The 22,745-nt window shown below is 31.8% G+C and overlaps 1 protein-coding gene across 3 annotated transcripts in view; it reads right to left on the bottom strand.

Moving 5' to 3' along the window:
• Window positions 1–3,573: 3,573 nt before the first annotated feature.
• The window catches only part of LOC118198985 (carboxypeptidase B-like), a 74,225-nt gene continuing 55,053 nt past the window's right edge, over window positions 3,574–22,745 (bottom strand). For all 3 annotated transcript variants that reach the window (XM_035370763.2, XM_035370765.2, XM_035370764.2), the window contains exons 9-11: window positions 13,857–14,059; window positions 9,631–9,715; window positions 3,574–3,897 (exon numbers count right to left, since the gene is read on the bottom strand). In XM_035370763.2, coding sequence (XP_035226654.1) covers window positions 3,710–3,897; window positions 9,631–9,715; window positions 13,857–14,059 — 476 coding nt within the window. In that variant the 3' untranslated portion in view covers window positions 3,574–3,709. The remainder of the gene's footprint in view (window positions 3,898–9,630; window positions 9,716–13,856; window positions 14,060–22,745) is intronic.

Below are 22,745 nucleotides of genomic sequence, written 5' to 3'. Positions count from 1 at the left end.
TACCTTCGCACAATGGAGTAAAACCAGAGCCAGATTTAGACTTGATAAGGCCCTAAGCTATCTGAGATATAGGGCCCTTTATAAGTCTGTTATAATATAAAGCTAAATCTTTGGAAAAGTAAGATACTGGGATTTTCGTCTGTTAGGAGAAATGCGCATGCCTACATAAAAATAAAATAGGAGTTTCACTGAATTTTCTTGTTCCTACAAAAGGATAGATTTAGAAAATAAAGAAAAATTTCTAAAAACGACGGTTCATTACCTTACTCTTACTTTTGAAAAGTTGATAAGCTGTCATAAGAAAACGTTTTTTTAACCGTATACTGCTTATAAGAAAGGATTTGTTACTCGTGTGTTATATTAATGCATTACAAGATTTTACATTTAAGTATTGGTAAGGTTTTACTGTTCCTAATGGGTGGGATTTTCTTAGTGTGTACGTGGATATTAATTGCATTTTCCACAACAACGCTTGGGGGTAATTTAATAATGAATCTCATGAATATTCTTTTCTTTTAAAAATCCTAATTGAAAGTTAATTAAAATTATTTGGATTATTATTACATGCATGTAAAATGTTAATTGTACTACAGAATGATTCATGACTTTTCTGTGTATAGACAGAAAAGTCTGACAAGGGTAGATAAAGTGAACTTCAGGTTTTTCCTACTGATAGTAAATCTGGAATCTATAAGAATCTGTTAAGACTTATTTTTAGGTAAATAATTTGCTTTCTATCGCACATTTTCTAAACATTTGTTGGGGTGCTACTTTGGTAGACGGTTGCGCGGATTTTGGCGATTTTTTGGCGGTTTTTCTTTTGGCGAGTAATACAACTTATGTTAAACCCATAGCTGGATAAGTTATTTATGGTAACCGATACTTTGTTGTCATTTTATTAAAAAAATAATGCGTTTTATTATGCATAACTTACGTGTTTTAAATATTATTTATGGCTTCCAAATATTAAAAATCAATTTAATTTTACATTTTTATTTGAAATAAAAATTTTGTTGTTTATAATATTTTATATAATTTTATGTTGTGGATGATTTAATCAATGACGTCACCTTACTTAAAAAGTAATTGTTTTTATTAATATCTATAAATTTAATCTAATGTTTTAAACATTATTTATGGCTGTTAAATATTAAAATAAAATTTAATTTTGCATTTGTTTTAAAAATGATTTTATTATGAATGATTATTTAAATAATTTTAATTCTATGCGTGATGTAATCAGCTCCCTGATTGGTTACTGAATATTTGTGCATTACCGCGCCATTTTAAAATTTTATTATTCATCTCTTCGGATTCCTCGAATTTCAAATGGAATGGATATCTCCGTTTCTAAGACAAATGTTGTTATTGGTAATTACCAAGAATTATTGGTATTGGAATAAAACAAATTGTCCTTTGAGACTTTATTTTGGCCAACCTATCTTTCCTAATCAAAGATTTATTTATAAATTGTTAATAGCGTCAGAGGAAATTTTGTAGGAAACCTCACTAATTGCTTCTTCAATGAAGTGCGAGATATTTGGATAACAGATGAAGATGGTTAAAAGATCCGATTCAATTATGATTTCGACTTTTTTTGTGGTACTTATCAATAAACAAGAGGTTAAATTACTCAAAAAAATGTAAGTACATATTTTTCTTTTATTTTATAATTGTATACTTCAATTTTTGTTAAAAAAATTAATACACTATTTTCAAAAATTGCTGAGATAATTATTGTCACATATGTTTTAATGTTAATTATATTTTATATAACGTATTTTAAAGTATTTGAATTTAATAATATTCTAATTCTTTTAAATGTTGGTAGGATGGTTTTTAATTCGATATTCGATTTCAGTAATATTTTAATCTAATTAAACGTTGGCACAATGTTTTTATAGCAATGTTTTTATTCTCTTCTTTGCTATATGAAAGTAATAATAGCCTTACTTTAGTACTTTATACTCATAGTAAATGTACTTATTTACACTTGCCTGCCATCTTAAAAAAAAAGACATTTTCAACGAAAAATTAATCCATTACTTTTAACGATATTAATTTTTTTTTTAAGTTTCGAATACTTTACTATGCGTAAAAACAGCGTTTTTCAAGATGGTTGACGATTGTAAAAATCGCGCCAACGTAAATCGCCAAATGTCCGTGCAACCGTCTACCAAAGTAGCACCTTTGTTGGGAATTCTGGGTAAATAACGGTTACCCAGTTATAATAATAAATTCTGGGTATCGGTAAAGATTATATCCTGATAATCTAAACACTCTTCACTTTCTACAGTGAAAAATGCTTATTTCATATTTATTCCTTAATACTAGGAAAATAGTTCTAAGATAGTTATTCTATACTGTGAAAATACTGCAGGAAAGGATGAATGATTAAATGGTATTTGGAGTTTTTCTCTTCGAAAAAGGTAATATTTAGCAAATTACAGTTCTCGAAAATGCATAGAAAGTTCCTATAATGCAAACATATATGTACAATTATAGAAAATGTAACATTTATTTGGGTGTAATTTTATATTGAAAATGAGTTATTCCTTATTAAATATGTATTAGTAAGGATATATTTAACTGCTATGATGAGTATTGTGCGAAGAAATTTCTGTATTTGTGATGAAGAAAGTTAAAATATTCGAAATTATAGTGGAGATTTGGGTAAAATGTCTCTTACTCTTTTTCTCTTTGGTTCCTTCTGTAAATATAGGTATATTGGTAATGATATATGTTGTGTAAAGGTATGACAGTGCTTCCCAAGATTTCGTTCATAAGAAAATAAATTGGTAAATAAATCAATGCAAACTGACATTTGCGAAAAGAACATTTTAGTCTAAGAAATTAAAAAATAGTCTATATATGAAATTGTCTAGAGAATTAAGTTGGAACTGGACTAAGTTAAAAAAATGTGTTAACACTATGCGTTAGAAATAAATGCCTATCAATAAAACAGACTTTCAAGAGATGAAATTGTAACCAATGTGTAAAATCGATAGTCATTCATCTCTTATTCGATACTGGAAATGTTTATCTTAGAAATTTCTTTTATAGATGTAACGTCAAATTTCGTCAATTTCACATGAAAGTCTTTCATGAAGGCAGAAATATCCGTACTTAGTGTAGGAAAAGGTAATAAAGTGAAAATTTGCATAGTCGAGACATAGCCGAGACCATAGTGATGTAGAATGCATTCGATTAGTACAAATTACTCATACTAGAAACATAGTGAAAAAAAGAAATATAGGTAATATTAAAGAAATAAAAAAAGATCTAAAAGACGTTTTCTGCTAAATTAAAATGATAATTTTTAAAATATTTCTTGCCGTGAAAGATACACGAATTTAGAATTTTTAGTGTTTTATCGCTTATGTGATTTTTAGCAAAGAACTCAGGTTAGCTTTCTTTAAGTGTAATGATGATTATAATATATCACACCTTTCAGACATATTCGCAATTAATTTTGACAAAATGAGTTCGAGTAAAGTTTAAAACATTCCAGTGTTGATATCTGAAATTCAGTCTTGCTAATATAAAATCTGAGGCTAAGGCATGCACACAAAAGACAGGTCAAGAACATTTTATTAAACACCCTTTGTTTTCTCTATACAAAGTCTACTGTATACCCCTAATGAAATATCTTTTAAAAGATATAACCTCCTTTTCACCGAAACACAATTAATTTTAAATACGCATTCTGTTACAATTCGTTACTAATGAGCTTGGCTACAGCTTTGATGCCAGCGAAGTTCTCTTCAGCATTTGGAATGATTTGAGTGTTAGAAAGTAGAAAACCTTGTCTTCCAGTATCTCGTAACTCGATGGCAAAACTATACTTCACTTTCGCTCCTTCATACGCCCAGTCAACTGAAGATCCGGCTGCAGGATCTGAAATTAAGAGTTGTAACAGTTAAGTAATCAAGTATGACATATTCAGATATGGGATTAGTGGTGAAGTGTTACTTATTTATGTAAGTTGAAGTACTTTTTATATAAAAATCTGATGTGTACACCACATGACTTCCTTGAAATTATATGCATTTTTTCTTGCATTTCATTTAAACATATTGGATTGAATTAAATCTACATCGTCGATAACGCATAAACCACAATAGAATAAATCATCATATTATATTTATTTAACACAGCGACACTCTGAATGCATTCTACATCACTATGGTCTCGGCTATGTCTCGACACTTAATAGCGTTACATTTCGTTCATATTATAAATCAGAATGCATATAAATTTATATAATCTGAAGAATTATCTAATCATTGCCACATGTTTTATTCAAATATTACAATAAATCTAAAGCGATGTATAAAAGAAATTAAGAAAAAAAAAATAATAAAATAAAAAATAATAAATAAAAAAAAAATAAATAAATAAAATAAAATAAATAAATAAATAAATAAATAAATAAAATAAAAATAAAAAAATACGTTTTTTACAGGCGATTCAGTATTTCTCATTCAATTAATTCAGTTCTCACTTCCTGACAAGGCAAAAATACATAAAAACTCAAAATATCTATATTAAAAATTACAAAGTAAATTTTAAACACTTATTTCCTCGAATAAATTCCAGAATGGATTAAACATGATTTGATTCACAAAAATAAAAGAAGGCGTTATCTTTGCGAAGCTTAGTTTCTCTAGATTGGCAACAAATCCCCTATTTTGCCAATGTTAAAATGTAAACAAACATGTCCGCCATCGCAAAATTCATTAGGCTTAGATGAACTTAAACAGCTTTTAAATTGTTGATAACTCCACAAATATTGCATGCAGATTTACTAAAGGCCGGACGATACCTTAACCGAAAGATAAGAGCAACATAATTTAATCATTTTTAAAGCAAAAAATGCACAACTTACAAACATATAAGAGTAAAGAAAGCGAGATCACTGAGCCGGTTAACAGAATGGATATAGATATATACATATATTTATATACCTTTGGTGCGGCCGATTGCAACTAAAATACGAGGTGCACATCTACATGTTATAGCAGTCCTATATACAAAATTACAACGTTCTGAGGCTACTCGTTTTTGAGTTATGCGAGATACTTCGTACATACAGATGCCAAGGAAAAGTCTCTTTAGAATTTCATTTGAAATCAGTTTTTTTTTTGGGGGGAAGAGTTTTATTCTGTCCTTACGTACAGATGTCACGCAAAAACATCGTTACATCGTTACATTGCATTCGATAGCAGTCGAAATGGATATTTTCGTTGCAATATGCTGCCTGAAAATTTTCGTGATAACAATAGTTCCTTTTTACTTCGTACAAGGAAGAAACATTTATTGAAATTACTTTGTTTTAGATTCAGAGAACTGATGTTTGATAAGACAATGAAAAGGAGCATTGTATCAAATCTCATTTCTTAATGCTTTTAAGCCATTATTAATAGCAGTAGTAAGCAGATTATTGTATTCCACTTGACTGCTAACTTCAGTCAAGGAACGGCCATTATTGTAGCCGTGGCATCAGCTTATATGTTTGTCTAAGATCGAGAATATCATCATTGGACAACGAATGACTGGAGCTGTAAGGAATTATCCAAAGAAGCACGTTTTCGACAATTTCAGTTAAATGTGCTTATTCACATATGGTGATGGATTAGTCCTGTTAATAAGGTATTGCGTAAACTGTCTTCCAGAGTTACTCGGAGTGCTCAAGGACCCCTAACAAGGAGATAACATAATGCATAACTCGGACTGCACAAGAACCCCCAAATGAACAGCATAACTAAGAGTGGTATAAGCAGTCTGATTTCAGACTAATAGTCTTTAGTAGCAAAAGTTTCTACAGCAGGATAATGCTATTGCCATCATCTATGGGTGAGACAGAACTCTTTGAGTGAATACTCTATTGATTTCCAGATATTCGGTAGACCACCATGCTCTTAAATTTGAACTCTATGATGTCTTAACACAATGCAGAATTCACTGATAACTTGCACAGACCTATAACGAAATATTTTTGCATTGTAAATAACTATAGAGTACGCGTGGCTTGATATATCCTTGCACTGGTTCCAACATCGTCCCACCAACTAACAAGCGGTAAAGTCGCTGAACACAACAAGATGGAGCAAATTCTTACATTGAGAGTCAAGTCATAGAACTGCTTCGTGCTAACTTTGGCGAGAAACGTATAATATCCATAGCTTTTCCGGATGCCTGGCTTCCTCGTTCACCCGGCTTAAATCCCTGTGAATTCTGGTTATGGAGATTTCTAAAAGACAGTGTTTATGGAGGGGGAATTAGGACTTTATTCGAGTTGAAAGCTAGCATTGTTGTTGAAATCCCTCAAGAGTTTCTTCTTGCTACCACTGGACACCCTACAATACCTTTTCAACATATGATTGATGTCAATGGAACACACGTTGAGCACATTGTGTAATTAAATAAATTTTAGTGATTTTGACAGACCTTTTTGTTCTTCTTTCGGCGTCACAATTCCTCCTGGAGGTCAAAATTCGAACTAATGTTTTATTGCAGAAATCGTCTCCCCATTGTCCATATAACATATATAGTTTTATTATAATTCTGTGAGTAGAACAGTTTCTAGAGGGGTCTGGATAGAGTCACTTAAATTATAATCACCCTGTATAATATGTAAACCTAATCACATGTCATCACTTAACCAAGCTAATTAATCAAATACAGGAAAACACCAGCAAGCAGTGCTGAAACATTGTAAACTTTTTTTTAAGCCCAAATAAACTATTACTTTTTATCTGAAATTAATTTTAAGAGATACATTATTTTATGTTTGACCACGGTGTGATTCCCTAAGCCAGCAGATGTTTGAAAGTGACATACAAGTATTTCAGTCATTGGTGAAAATATTCTCCCGCTTTTGGAGTATTATACACTTTGTTAGAGGAAAAACAAATCTTGTGGTCTTTAGATCCGGATACTGGACGTGTGGATTTCGGACTTAGCACTTTACTTTATATTCAGTTTGGGCAGTATAACACTTGAGATATGGAGACTAAATAACAGGTTAAAAACTTTCATTGAATGTCATTTTTTACGCTATAAAAAACCTTCCGTATGACATTTAATAAAGTATATTTCCGAAAGATATGTGACTTTTTCTCAATCAAATACAGCCCTTTGTGAATATATAAATATTACGTTATAGTTCGTTATTAATTAATTTGGCAACAGCTTTGATGCCTGCAAAATTCTCTTCGCCAGTTGGAATGATCTGTTTATTGGAGAGAAGGAAACCCTGTCTTCCAGTGTCTCTTAATTCGATTGCTAAACTGTATTTTATTTTTGCACCTTCGTACGCCCAGTCGGTAGAAGAGCCGGCAGCTGGATCTGAAGTGAAGAGTTACAGTTAAATAATCTAGTATTACGCATTAAGATATTCTAAGACTGTGCTTTCAGACATGATGAAATAGTGTTCCATATCAAAGCAATAAGTTGAAATTACTTCCAATTGTGTTTCATTCCCAGTTTTCCAAGAAAGAAAGCGGTAGCTCTGTTTAGACGTCTGACCGAACATGACTGTTTGCGAGACTCCAATTCTGTAGAGGTGGATTTCCCAAACTGTGTTTTGTGTGACTCCAATCAGCCTATGATTTTTGGATATTTAAATCATTGTGTTGCACTCTCTCGGTGTGAGGACATTGTTAAAAAGTACTGGAGAACCCGTGAACTAATAGCTTAAGCACTAATATTTGGCATTTGTAAAATAAATAAATAAAACTTCGAAGTACGTTTGGATAATTTACTGTTATCTTAATGTAGCAGTTTTCACTGTTTGTTGCAGACAACAGGATAATGCAATTAATTTTCAGACTGTCAGTTCATGAAATCAAGCAAAATTGCACTTCATCTATTGTGCTTTGCATGTTATCCATTACATTGTGAGTTCATTGCGTCCACTCTGCTGGGTTTATTCTAATTTCCCTGCAAACTGATAGTACTTGTGTTAATATGTAGAATGTGTTCTGCTGAAGTACATTAGAATCGCTAAGTCATTTTGAGTACTCTACAGAAGTAACTTATACATTTTTAGCGTTGATGAAGCCTTTTGCGAACGGTATGTTCCCCGGTGGTGATGGCTTATACCGGTAGAATAATGCATCTCTCGCCATCCACAGGTAGCGCAGGACTATCTCAGTAAACACTGTTGACTTTCAAGATAAATATTGGCCATCAATTTTGCAAATTTAAGCCGTAATGAGCTTCTTTTTGAATGAAGTTCAGAGTTCACTAACACCTTGCAAAGATATCGGACAAAACAAGATTCTGTTTATAGATAAATACAGTCAAAAGTCTTTAATCCGGACTCGTCGGAACTTCGGCGATTCCGGATTATAGATCATCAGTTTAAATCTGGTAAGATGGCATGCAGAAATTATAAAATTAAAAATATTAAACCGTAATTTATGAAATAAAGAGCAATTATGATATAAAGGGTATCAAAATTTACAAAAAAAAAGCTTAATACTTATTTGTTTACTTTATTAAACATTTCTTTCAACGCGCGCATGCGTAAAGCATACATTACGCATAGTCGAAATTAGAACATTGCAACCAGAAAACTATTTGATGTGTACTCTTGATATTTATAATGACGAGGAATTTGATTTAAATCATATGAAAGACGGAATACATCGAGATGAAATACTACATTTACTAAGGAATTATAAGCTGAATAAAATATAAACATCTGCCCTGAAGATAAGGATAGTGCTGACAGATCAACTTCCAGTTCATTGCGCGCTGCGACGTTTCACCCCCTCCCCCGCAGAGCAGCGTGAAATTGATAAACAGATTTCGGAATGGTTAGAGAAACAAAGGATATGCCTTTATCAATTTTTTGCAGCAATTCCACTTTTTGTTTGATGGACATCGAAACATACTTTCGCTTTGTAGATACTTTTGCTTTCGAAACATACTTTCGCTTTGGCAGCTCCAGCATTGGAAATTCTATTTGACATAATCGAAAGTTCAAGCTTACTTTTATAAAATTGCTCTAACAGTCTGCAAAAAATAATAAGCCGGATCCAATTCGAAGATTAAGGAACAGCGCAGTCTGCAACATTAACTGAAATAGATAATTAGATAATTTTAGCTTAGCTTATACCGTTCTATATACATTAAAAGCGCATGCGTAAACGTATTATGCGCATGCGCACAAGCATATGCGCAATCGTAAAATTATTACGCGCGAGCGTAAACGCCTATGCGCATGCGTGAACGCATCGTGCTTTGACGCATGCGCAGAAAGTTTGTAGCTTCGAGGTCCGGATTATAGATCATTCCGGATTATGGGTGTCCGGATTAACGACTTTTGACTGTATAAGGGTATATCGATGTATCCTTGCCAATGTTATGGCATATGCATCTCATTCAATCGATGCAACTTGAGAAGGAGTAATTATTTAGAAGCACGGAATGTTTAGAGACATTCCCAGCCCAGTTTTCGAGATTTTATAGATGAGTTCTTTCCCAAATTCCAAATTTTTATTTTTTCTAGAATCAGATCAATGAATTACAACAATTTTGCATAAATTGTATGATGGTTAAAACGAGAAGAGAATATTATTAACAAAAATCTGATAAATCCAATTAATTTTTAGTACTTACATATAGTAGTAGCAATTGGTCCATATCTATAATATTGTCCGTGAACATTCCCGATAGCCGTTGCTGCTGCTTGTAAAGCTTTCATCTGTAAGATATGATATGAAAATTAAGTTATTTTAATGTTTGGTCTCAAAAATTCTTGAACAGTCCAATATTTAAAGAATAATGTTAAGTTATATTAACTATTCAGTAATACAAATATATCTTTTTATGAACTAAGCTCTTAATTTAAACTAGATTTAAATCCTTAAACTTAGGAAGAATTTATATTTCTGAGAAACAAGCATAGTAAATATCACCTAAAATATTAATTTAAGTAACATTCAATACGAATTATAATATTTAATATAAGTTGCCTAATAGAAAAAATTAAAAAAAAAGCCATTTAGAAGCATTTGTATCATTTCAAATTAATAATTAAAAAAAATGTGTCATAATAAATCAGTCAACTATTTAAATGACAAAAAAGTACAAAATATTCATAAATTTACTATTTATTTTAGTTTAGAGAAGATGGACTAATGTCCATCCAAAACAGACCTCGAAGAAGAAAGCCTGAACACAGCACTGCAACACTCGCAGTTACAGAGAATTTTTCTCACGCATAAATTCCGATTAAAACAGGTCTGAAACACTATTTCTTGGCTTTAAAGTTTTGAAATCTTATGTGCATCTAAATTTCATTTCAGCAATCAATATACAGTAGAACTCCAATTATTCGAATCAAGGGACCATTCGGATAATCAAAAATCTCGATAACTGGATTTTTTGCGAAGGGAAGGTCTACGTACACATTAATTAATTATTGTATGTACTGTATGTTGAAAAGGGGAGAAAATATTATTTTTAAAGAAAAAGACGTTTTAATTAATTAAAGTGAAAAGGCAACACTTTTACGTACATGTTATATAGCGTACTCTACAGGACTTACAAGTGCTGAAAATCATTGCTTGCTGAACATCTCGGTCAAAATAAGCTGTTTGACTGTCTTCATCCGTTTTCGAGCAGCCAAGTCGCGCATCCGCTCGACAGCGAGAAATTGCATTTAGTCACACTTGGGTTGACGCTCCATCGAATGCTGATCATTTGCGGTCAAGTCGTAAATTATAAAGTAAGAAAAACACGGGGATGCAAGAAACAGAGGGACTTCGCGCATCGGAATTGTGGAAAAAAGTGGGGGTCGTTTAAACATCTTATTTCTGTGCACTCAGCTGCATAGACGGGAAAATATAGAGAAACTGAATGCACTAAGAGACCGGTGTCTCATCATCCCCCCCCCAATAATGTTCGCGCTACGCCTACAATAGTTTCGCGGAAGGAAGAATAAATAGAATCATTATTTTGAGAATCGAAGTACGTTTCCGTCTTAATTTATTTTTTAAATTCTGAAAGTGATTCGGATAGTTTTACTTCGGATAATTGGAGTTGTACTGTATATCTATGGCCATGGTACAAAAACGGAGTCCTCATATTGTTATATTACTCATTCCATAATCCATTCTGTTGTAAAATAATAGACAAAAAAGACAATGCGTTTTGCCTTCTAGAATGTCTTGTTAATATAACAGTAGTTATGGGACAGGGGACATACTTATTATATGTGAACAACGTGCAAACAACAGATGAAATAGTTGAGACAACTGCAGGCATAGGACAAAAACAATAAATCCAGCTACTCCCCTACAGTTTCCGGGGCATAGAATAAGAAGAATCATTGGAATCAAACTGTACAACTTTTTTCAGCGCATAATCGACTAAACAGATGTAGGAAGTAGCTAGGTATTGTAAGCAATAATTTTAAGAGCTATTTTAGTTAGTTATCTGATGAGTATGTGAAATTTTCCCTTTGTTTCACTACTTATCATTATTTATATTACTATCATTGCGAACTCAGCATATTGCTATCATTGCGAGCTGTTTTTTTCTAACTGAGGCTCGAGAAATAAGTATAGAGGTTTAACAAAAAACTGTTCAAGCTTTCCTGTAACCCTGAAATATCTCACAATCATACAGACCGTACGAGCAATGTACGTAAAAAAGAGATCTGATGTGGACACCACAAGACTACCTTGTATGGCCTATTAAATTATACACAGTTTTTGCTGCATTTCATTTAAACTTATTTCTTCGAATTTCTTAAGATATATTTCTCATTCAATTAATTCAGTTCTCATTTCGCAAACAAAAATACATAAAATTCAAAACGTCTTCATTAAAAATTGTAGAATACAGAAGAATATTAAACACCAAATACAGTTAAATACAAATTTTACAATTAAAATTAGAGTTTCTAGGCAAAAACAAGCAATTCGGCCAGCGGGTAAGAAGGCAGATATTTCGGTGCACAAAACTGAATGTTTACTTCTGTTCCTAGTCAGCAAAAAGACATTAAAGGTTCAGAAATTGACTTAATTCACTATTCTACTGAGTTTCAAATGCAAACAAATGGCCGTCCTTTAAGCTTAAGTAGCCACTTAAACTTTTAAATTGTTGACAATTCTACAACTGTTGCATGCAGATTAGCTAAAGGCATAAGAACCTTAACCGAAGCATAAAAACCACATTATTCAATCACTTTTAAAACAAAAAATGCACAATGCGCCAACATATAAAAATAAAAAAACTAAGCTCACCGAGCCAGGTAACATATTGAGAATATATACATAAATATTTATATATAATTGGTGCAGCAGATTGCAACGAAATAGAGAGGTGCACAACTGCATGTTATAGCAGTCCCATATACAAAATTTCAACATTCTACGATTAGTCTTTCTTGAGTTATGTGAGATGCATACATACGTATGTACGTAAAGGCGTCAAGGAAAAAAATCTCTTCTCAATCCATTTTAAATGCAATTTACCCATCGAAACTAGTCCTGTGAAAATTTTGAAAATATAACGCTGATTTTGTTGTTTGACTTCTGAATTGGTATTTGTTCGGCGTGTTATTGTGTCTTAACTACTACTTATTTACTATCAAGCAAGAGAAAAAAGGTTATGGTGCTGCCATCTGTTGATAAACATTTGAATGGCAACTGCAAGTGCAATTTCGTTCTGATTTTTGAAAGTTAACCGAGGAGAGTCGAACATGTTTAACGGAAGAAGCAAAAAGCTTCTTTCCTGATAACAGCTTGCATGCTTGAAATGATTAAAATGGAATGCGCTAAACCATTCTACACGTTTTCTTATTTTATTCAAACCAAGATAAGTTTCCGAAGCCATGGAATTTAAATAGAATTTTAGAGGAAACGGTAAATGGTTTCGATTATGCAACTGAAGTACACTGATTACAAAAGAGTGTCTTCTCTTGATTCCAGATCGAAGGAAAATTTATCAGTAGCCTCGCATTATCGTAGAAATCGGCGTAAGATCTTTGATAGGTGTATCGTAGTTAAATATGCCGACTCATATTGTCTTAACAGAAAGACGGCAAGCTATATAAATTTAGTTTAATTATTGAAATGGCTCGATAGCTTGGAAGCTTGCTGATTTGCTCAGCCAGAAGTTCCAGTACCGATACTTATCCACCCTAAATAACAATTGGGTTGTTTAAACTTTTTTCATTTAAATATTTTGCCTCAAAACTTGACCTTTCTCTCGAACCATTTCTGTAAATATATTTATGTTATTAAGCAGAATAACTGAAAATGATACAGCGTATTCATTTAAAATAATCCACAACTTTCAAAAACAAAAATATGCGTTATAAAGGAAACAAAAATATACGTTATAAAGGAATAATTGCTTCCAGATATATCATATTTACTCGCAAATTCCTCTGCCTTGGGTATTTTCCCTCCTCATACCCTTATCAGTATATTATGCAAAAATTTTGATTTATGAAACAATTAACCAAGAAGATAATGCACATTGAATGACAATAAACATTAATTTATATACGGTGTAAATAAAAAGAGAAACAGTAATAACTTTTAACTGAAATATAAAATGCAATAATAATATTGCATCTATACCCCATATGTAAATTTTGTAATCCTTTAAGTTTTTCCTTTAACATTTCCCTTCAGAAGTAATGTACACTGCGTAATTTTCCCGTCTTGATTTTAAATAGGTAAAATTAGTATTAAAAAAAGATATTTAAAAATACTAAACAGTTCAGTAATAAACACTCATCTCTAATAATAAATTATCAGGTATTAAACTGCAATTCATACTGCAGAATTCTGGAGTAGGTGAAAAGAAATATTTGCAATGAATCTTACATGATCAGCATGATCAGGAGGGTTGGTACGAGAATGACCATAGGGCGTCATCCAGAGCTGTGAGTAGGAATGCAAAGTGAAATAAGCCTTAAGTCTGCTACCCAAGCGTAATACACCATCACGAATGGCCTGGCTCTCTGCTTCTGAGAAGGCAGATTCACCCCTGTATATTTCTGAGCAAGAGTCGCCACTAGTTCCAGGACCTAGGAAAAAGACTGATGTTATAAAAGGACAAATGTGACACTTACGTAAAATAATGCTCAATTTCATACACAGTGAATGCTACTATATATTTTTAAACGGAATCTTTTTTTTTTTTTTTTTTTTCATTCAGACTCAGTTAAGTTGTTAGCAACAGTGAATTACTAAAACATTTCAACGTGTTTTCTTGAAATTATATCTGCTCGAAAAAAAAAATTAAAGAGAATTTTTGTTCATTATATATGGCTAATATATTGTTGCGTTTTTCTTTTCTTCTGACACCAGTTGTCGCGTTATTTTCTTCTTTCACGTTCGCTCGGGGTTTGTATGGATTTATATGGTATGGAGGGAATAACGACGTCACTACTTGATGAAGTATCGAAACGCACTTTATTAGCCAGTATTGTCAGGACAGCTCCAAAACACGTTTTACAGTCGTCAATGAACTCCTATAAACACGCTGACACGATCAGCGACACAGCCGTCAGGTTATCAAGCTATCACGGCGGAGACAGCTTCCTTCAAAGCACCCGACTCTGCTTTCTGGAGTACAGCTCCCGACTCTGCTTGGTCGTTCTCGGAACTCCACGTACTCTCGAGACTCTCCACTCTACAACTCGCGATGCACTCGACGACACACGAACACAGCTCCCGACTCTTCGGTTCAGTCGTTCCCGGAGCTCAGCACGCTCTCTCGACGATGGATGCACTAACCGCGATACGGTAACAGACTCCTTCGGTGCACTCGACGACCCACTCAGCAGTTGCTGGCCGGCTGTCAACTCGATCGACTCCGCAGGGATTGACTCGATACTGACTAACTCGCGCTCTAGACGGGGCACACACACTCGTAACTCTCGAAGACACACTAACTGACTGCGGACCAGCAGGGCTTATATAGCTTTTGGCTTGTGATCGGGAACATTCTTGGCTAAACCAGTAAGAATTTATTCCAGAAGGTTCTCCAAACGTTCATGGTATATCGCCAATTTTGTCGATATATGCCGCCAAATGGACGATTTCTCGCCAAATGTGGCAACCCTGCCCTTCTTTGCCATTTTATGGTAACCCTAAAACTGCTTTGCGGGGAAGCCATCTCACCGCGCCTGTACATTTCGTAACAATATTTTTGCGTGCGTACGGGTTCGTAATAGATTGAATTCGCAAGTCTGATAATACATTAAAAAATTATTCTTATCAAAAGAAATACATCAAAACTCTTGAATTTTCCTCAGAGATTTTCGTACAAGTGTTCACAATATCCCACAGTATAATCAATAGTTATACTTCATATTAATATTAACATTAAATATAGCGCAATGCGAAGCTCATCTAAAAAGAAAGATACTCGGATATCTCAGTTCACGCAGAACAACTCGCAACAACAATAACTAAGCAACTGAACTCAGAATTTCTCTTTACGGCCTTTTATAGTTTTCAGCCGGCCGGAAGCTATTTCTAGTACTTCCTGTTTCTCGAAATTATTGGAAAGCAAATAAGAGGGTGGAATTACGGTTACCAATTACATTTAATTAAGACACAATAACACGCCGAATAAATACTAATTCAGAAGTCAAACAGCAAAAATCTATATTCTACGTAATTTTCCATCCTCAGCTGAGGATGGTGGTTCGGTAAAACCATCGAAACTAATCCTGTGAAAATTTTATAAACATAACGCTGATTTTTGTTGTTTGACTTCTGAATTAGCAATTACATTTATTCAATTTCAATTCAAATTACCGATATAATCATTTACTCCATGTTAAATGCATGTGCCCCTGTGTTCTTCCTTTTCCGGCATAGCGTTCTGTTAAATTTGTCTCGCGCTACATTACACAGAAAAGTACAACAATTTTAATTACAATTCTACTAAACTTACCTATCTAAACACTAAATTCACAACAATATGCTACTAAACCACCCTGGGTGGAGAATGCTAATTATTAGCTGAAAACTAAAGATAAGAGTTCGACTTCCTAGTCCGATTTGTCTGCATGTGCATTATTTTCTTTCCCCGCTTGCGAGTGCAATATCCGTCGTTCCATATTGGGCACCCTAGACACCGTTCTTGGTGACGAGACTGTTAAATGACTGATAGATTCAGTCATAAAATATAAAATTCGACGGATGCTTAACCAGCAAGTATCTGGTCTTTGGAAGGAAATTATATCTGGAATAGTTGGATTTGAAGAATAAATAATGGGGAACGCTGCGCAAGTTTCTCGTAATGCAGCAGTTTAATGCATAGAAAAGGGCAATTTCTCTTAAAGTGCTTTCTTATTCACCAGATTTAATACCTTCGTATCAGATACTGTAAATCTCTCCTTGAAAGCCCCATCTTGAACATTTTAAAAGCTCATTGGAGCTTTCGAGAGAGCTTTTTTAGAACTATAGTTCTCGAGAGCGCTATTTTTGATAGATTCTTAGAAGGAAATTAAAGAGAATGTTGAGAACTGAATATAACCACAAGTATGAATGTGCCAAGAAATGACTATGACTAGAATAATGTATATAAAATGCAAAGCACTCAAAAAAATTTTTCAGTCTCTATATTTTTTATAAAAAACTTATATCTTATCCCTCTGTATTCGTCTATTTCCTCATTATTAAATTCGAATTTACTTCCTTTTCTTAAAAACATTTTATTTTAGCGAAATCTTTTAAGTTTAAGAATAAAAGACGTATTCAAACGAAATGTCTCCGATGAAGTTTAATGCAAGGTATAGGAAACATGGACCTTATAAGAGATAGACTAACCCAGTGGGCGGGGCGCGCGTCACCGACATGTCGGCAAGAAAGAGTAGGGACGATCTGGTTTACTTAAACACTGAAACCTATGGCGTTTGTATCACATAACGCTTTTTAATTAGTAAATGTTATACGTTGTATACACTGTAAAAAAAAATCTGTAAAGTTACTAAGAAAAGTCGTGGAAACTGGGATGCCATGGATTATTTGAGTAATCAAAACAGGAATTTTCTTAGTAACTTTACAGAGATTATACCTGTAATGGTTACAGATGTTTGACATGTAATGTTACAGGAAGTTATTCTGTAGGCATAACAAAGTTTTTGTATGTTGATTACCGAAGCATATGCCTGTAAAGGTTACAGATCAAAGATCTGTAATGTTACAGGAAATTATCGTGTAAGTATAACATGTTTTTCATATGTGATTTACCAATGTAAACATCTGTAAAGATTACAGGAAATAATAGTGTAAGTAGATCGTAATTTTTGAATGTGAATTACTAAAGGGAATATTTGTAGATTACTAGTGTTCTGCTTGTAAGGTTATTGCAAGTGATTATGTAAGAACATGTATTTTCATGTGAAATTTTAAAGGATATATATGTAAAAGTTGCAGATAATTTACTTAAAAGTTCTTCCAAATAATTATGCATATAGAACATATTTGTCTTATACAAAATACAAAAATGATGTATTCCTAAATATTAAATATTTTGATTGTAATATTACTATAAATAATTACACATGTAGAACATATGTTTTATGTGAAATGTCTACAGCTACTGCTTGTAACAAAATATGCTGCATTTATTTATTTATTTGTGGGGAAAGGGAAGTTATGTAACTTTAAATATTAAGTTTTTTTTTTTTTTTTTTTTTTTTTTTTTTTTTTAAGGAAAAATACCTTAGATTTTCTAAAAGATATACAACATTTTCTTTCAAAATATTTCCAATGTTAAAAAGAAGTTCAAATTTTATGTTTTTCTTACACCTGCATTACTTTCCTTTATTGAATTTTAAGACATCTCAAAGTTACATATGCATCACGAAATAGCTGGAAAAAAAACTTGTGTATTAGACTTAATGGTTTTTTGGCAATAAATTAGTAATGTTCTAGAATTCCCCCGCTGAACACTGGTAGTTCGGTCCGAGGTTCAAATCCCGCGAATGGGCTGGTTGTATGGGTATTTTCATGGTTTTCTCCATGTGTAACATGTATATAAGTCAGTTTCCCTTCGAAAGTCCTCCACAAAGGCATTTCTCCACTTAGGCAGATAATCCTAGTGTGCTTTGCCATACTTAAGTAAACTAAACCAAATCATTCTCCTTATACCCAACAGTGTAATCTAAAGAGACTGCAATTGGATATGATTACAGTAAAAAAAATATTTTAATGAAATTGTTTCAATAAACAATTCTAAATATTTTTTCAAATTCTAAAAAAAATTACTTATGTAACTCAACAATGAACTTAAATTCAGTTATCACAAGTTCTCCAAAATTATTTTCATGCTTAATTGCATTATTCATTTTAATTACAACATATAATTTTTTTAGGCATAAATGCTTTTTAATCTCTTCTGCTACTGACCATTAATTGAAATAATAGATTAATTAATCGGACAGTTGTACAGGTATTTTCCCAGATTTAAAACTTTATTAATAAATTACATTCTTCTCATTGAATACAAAATTGAAGAATTAGTTAGTCCTAAATTTAATTTTTCAAGTATTCCTTCTACTAAAACATTTATTGCCTACAGGCAGCCAGACAGTAATCTGAACACTAGCATTTGGCTCTAGATTTAAATCCTAGAGAATGGGCTGCCTGTGTAAATGTTTGTGTAACATGAAGTTTTCCTTAAAATATTCCTTTCCTTGGACAGATGGCCCTCTCTTGCTTTGTCATATTTCAAATAATCAATTCAAGCATTTAATGTAGGTATGACTTCACAACTTCGTCCCAAATTCTAACTGAAAAATTGAACAGAATCCCCTGATACTGTGTCTATAATACATGATGAATATAGAATGATCTTAAAAATTTAAGGAAGAAAATATAATGTATTTGGAAATGCCTTAATCCTATAATTATATTTTTCTCTGCTATGCCTAGAAAATTAAGAAAAGAATGTAAAAACTGAAGATAAAGAATTCAGCATTAATAATTGATATGATAGTAGTAATAAACTAAAAAATTTTTAATGAAAAATTGATAATGCATAATGGCTCCTTAAAATTTTAATTTTCTATCCTACTATTAATGGAACTAATTTATCACTATAATCAAAATGACTCAGATTTTCTTTCTTTAACTGATGTCAAATACGATGATTATTTCAAAATTCCTGTGGATGATTTAATTGTTCTCAAAATTTTCTATTCATTTATTAAATGGTTCAGATTAATGTTTTTGTTATCATTATTTCAAACGACTTTTTAAATCTTCGGGAAAAATGTTTAAATCTTCATTCAACAAAATTATATTTTTAGATAGATTTTTATGGAATCAAAAATTCTGTAACATAATATTCATTCACACAAGATATTAACTTAGTATTTGCTCATTACTTTACAAGTATTCGATGAAGCCTTTTAGTGTAACATACAGGTTACATAAGGAACCATTTCATTTTAACGTAATATTCCATAATCATATATTTTATTTCAAAAAATATCATATTTTGAAAATATTGGATATTGCAATGGATTTCGACTCTTTATTCCAATACACAGAATATAGAAACAAAAATGGGTTTATTTTTATTTGAAAACTATCCAAAAGGAAAATAAAATAAAAAATAGGTAAAATTTATATTATTGTTATTTTTAATTAACTAGTTGTGAAGGTGCAGTCCTCTTCTTCTTAGGATTCAAAGCATGGCTCCTAAATAAAGAAAAAATCACATTCGTTAGAAGTACATAACATATTCTAAATTGGTTATGTGACATTTTAATTTAGAATCTTTTCATAATAATTGCATGCACTTGCACATATTCCAAATGATTTAAATCTTTTTTTAAATTAAATAATTAAATTGCAAACAAGATTCCTTTTGGTCCTTTCATGAAATCATAAATTGCATGCATCATCCATTTTTGAAGCAAAAACAGTACAAATTTAAATAATTCATTTTGAAGAAAATAATTTGAGGTTTATTAGATATTTACTATATTTATTTGTAATATAAAATAAATCTGTAAAGTAGTTTTAATAATGATCAGATTTTTTTAAGATTAATTTCTCTAGAAATTGAAATGTATTAAGGTAGCACTTCTCAATCTGTGGATCATACAGCTTGCCCTCATGGTCCTCCGAAGTTTCCAAAGGAGACAAAAAAATTTAGTTGAAAAATCTCAGAGTTTAAAAAGTTACATATGACAATCATCTATCACCTTTTCTCGTAAGATAGACATTTTATGAAATTTATTATTGGTTACCCTACTTACAGACTTCCCACTCAGTCTTAGCAGTAAAAGATGGATTTAAAGCACTATAACTGTGGTACTTACCACCATATATCCAAATATACTATCATATATCCACTAAGACTGTGGTCTTACCATCATATATCCAAATATAGAAGAGCCATGCAAGAATTACAAATCATCCTTCTCATTAATAATCTTGAAATATTAGAAATATAACTTTTCTTCAATGGACTTAATTATGAAATATAACGGATTTTAATTATATATTAAAATATAAGTGTACTAGTAGTAATATATGCTAAAAAATTGCTTTCGAAGGGAACAGCGGCAAGGTGATTCACAAATTATGATAATTCACATAATCTCTATTCGAAAAAAGTTTGAGAAACGCTGAAACAGGAGAATAATTAAATTATGGTTAATACTGGTAATTTCAGCCATATGCTTTAAGCTTGATGATCAACATTAAAAAATTCTCAGAAAGTGTTAGATCAAAAACTACTTTTCCACATAATATGAACTTATACGTAACAGCATTTAATACTTAGCTCACTGGCAAAATATACAAAATTTTGAAATGCAAGTATATATATATAAGGCCAATAATATAGTTATCAACAATTAATGCATGAACTTCAATACTTACACAATTAACAAACACATGAACAATGATGTTACATGCATTCATCCTCTGAATTAACTAGTCAGTTTGGGTATTTTCTATCTTAGATGTCACAAAAATTGATCATGGATTTAATATTTTAAATGTTCCTCTCATAGACATTTTAATACTTGTATTTTTTACATAGAGTGTCATCTTTAGTTTTACAGATATTAATTTGTTCACTTATTACGATTAAGTTTTACAGACAGAACAGATGATACCTGATTACATTAAGTGGTATTTAAGACAAACTTACTTACTGGTACTTAACACAGTTGCTAGTAAAATATTACATAGTGAAAGACAGGGTACAAAGTCAGAATCTGAAAACTTATTGACTTACACTAAGCTATTTAATGCTTGAAATATTTATGATTAGATAATATCTTTTACATCATCAATATCTAACAGTGATATGATATACTTTAAGTATACAGTAAAACCACTCTATAACTTTTCCATAATTTTGTACAATTTTGATATTTAATGGAGGTGGTTACTTCACAAAGCATGATTCTCAGTGATAATTAATATCACTGTTTGTATCACCAGCATACTTGACATAATCACTTAAAGAGGTATAGTTGCTAAGGAAGGTTTTTCTATACTTCAAACAATGGTTTACATATTTTAAAAAGTATATTTTTCTGACACTGTTATTTAAAAAGTGTATAACTCCTTTTACTCTTAAGCATAAAAATTTGAAATTTTTATGCTTAAGAGTCATTCATTTAGTTGTAACTTACAGGAAGATATCTTAAATGCCTAAAATGTTTTAATTTATGAAAAACAGCAGTTAGAGTATATTGAAGGGTGCTCCCTGTATTATCAAGGGAGCGCAAGTTTGTGCAATTCTCTGATGTTTTCTTAAGTGAAAATAGGTCGATGTGTACATGGATAAAGTCGAGGGAGTGCGCGATGCCAAGTTTGTACAATTCACAGATTTTTTTTTAAAGTGAAAATAGGTCGATGTGTACATGGATACCGAGTATGTGCAATCTGTCTTCGTGTAGCGGCGGTTTTGGGCACACAAATCGTCGCTACACAAGCCAAAATAACATGGTCAAAGAATTGCACAAACTCGGTATCCATGTACTGCCAAAAATCGCCAAATTTTGCCAAGGGGCACCCATAAATATGCTTTTACCAAAACAAGCTTTAAGGCATTACATTTTAAATTCCAGTGATTTTTCAACACTAGTATGTTACATCATAGTTAAAAATATGTCAAAGTCACGGCATTTCAATTATTGCCTTTTGTAAATGTTGGTTATAAGGTAATTTAATAGATGCTTTATAAGTTGGTAAAGACTGTCCTGGATTAAAACTATCTTTAACACAAAAAATAATATACATTGAATACTTTTACAAATATGTAATTGCTATCCGACTATATAATCTTTTAAGGCGAACTTATCGCATGTATTAATGAAATAATATTCCATTTTTAATGTATGTTAAGTTATTTTGTCGAATTTTTTTCTTTTTCGTTGAGATTAATAATAACATACATAGTGTAATAATGCTCTGAAAAATATTCTAAAGCAGTTCACGCTGGGATTAATGATAACATGTATGGAATAATAATGTTACATCTGTCAACAAAATGAAAAATATGAATATTCTAAAGCGATATGTTTTAAAAGATACATAAATATTTAACATGAGAAATTATTAGACTATAGATAGAACATTAATATTAAGCTTATTCGTTTTTAAACTAACATATTAACAAATTTGTTTCTGTTTATAAATATGAGCAGTTTAACTGCAGACACCTGCAGATGTAACGAATAAAAGTTGTTATTTTACTAAATGGAATACAAGCTCTGTGATTTG

Source organism: Stegodyphus dumicola, chromosome 7 (assembly GCF_044657685.1).
Source record: "Stegodyphus dumicola isolate Sdum_Otavi_A_Nest chromosome 7, ASM4465768v1".
Classification (NCBI taxonomy): Eukaryota; Metazoa; Arthropoda; class Arachnida; order Araneae; family Eresidae; genus Stegodyphus; species Stegodyphus dumicola.
This window is presented reverse-complemented; position numbering and strand designations above follow the sequence as displayed.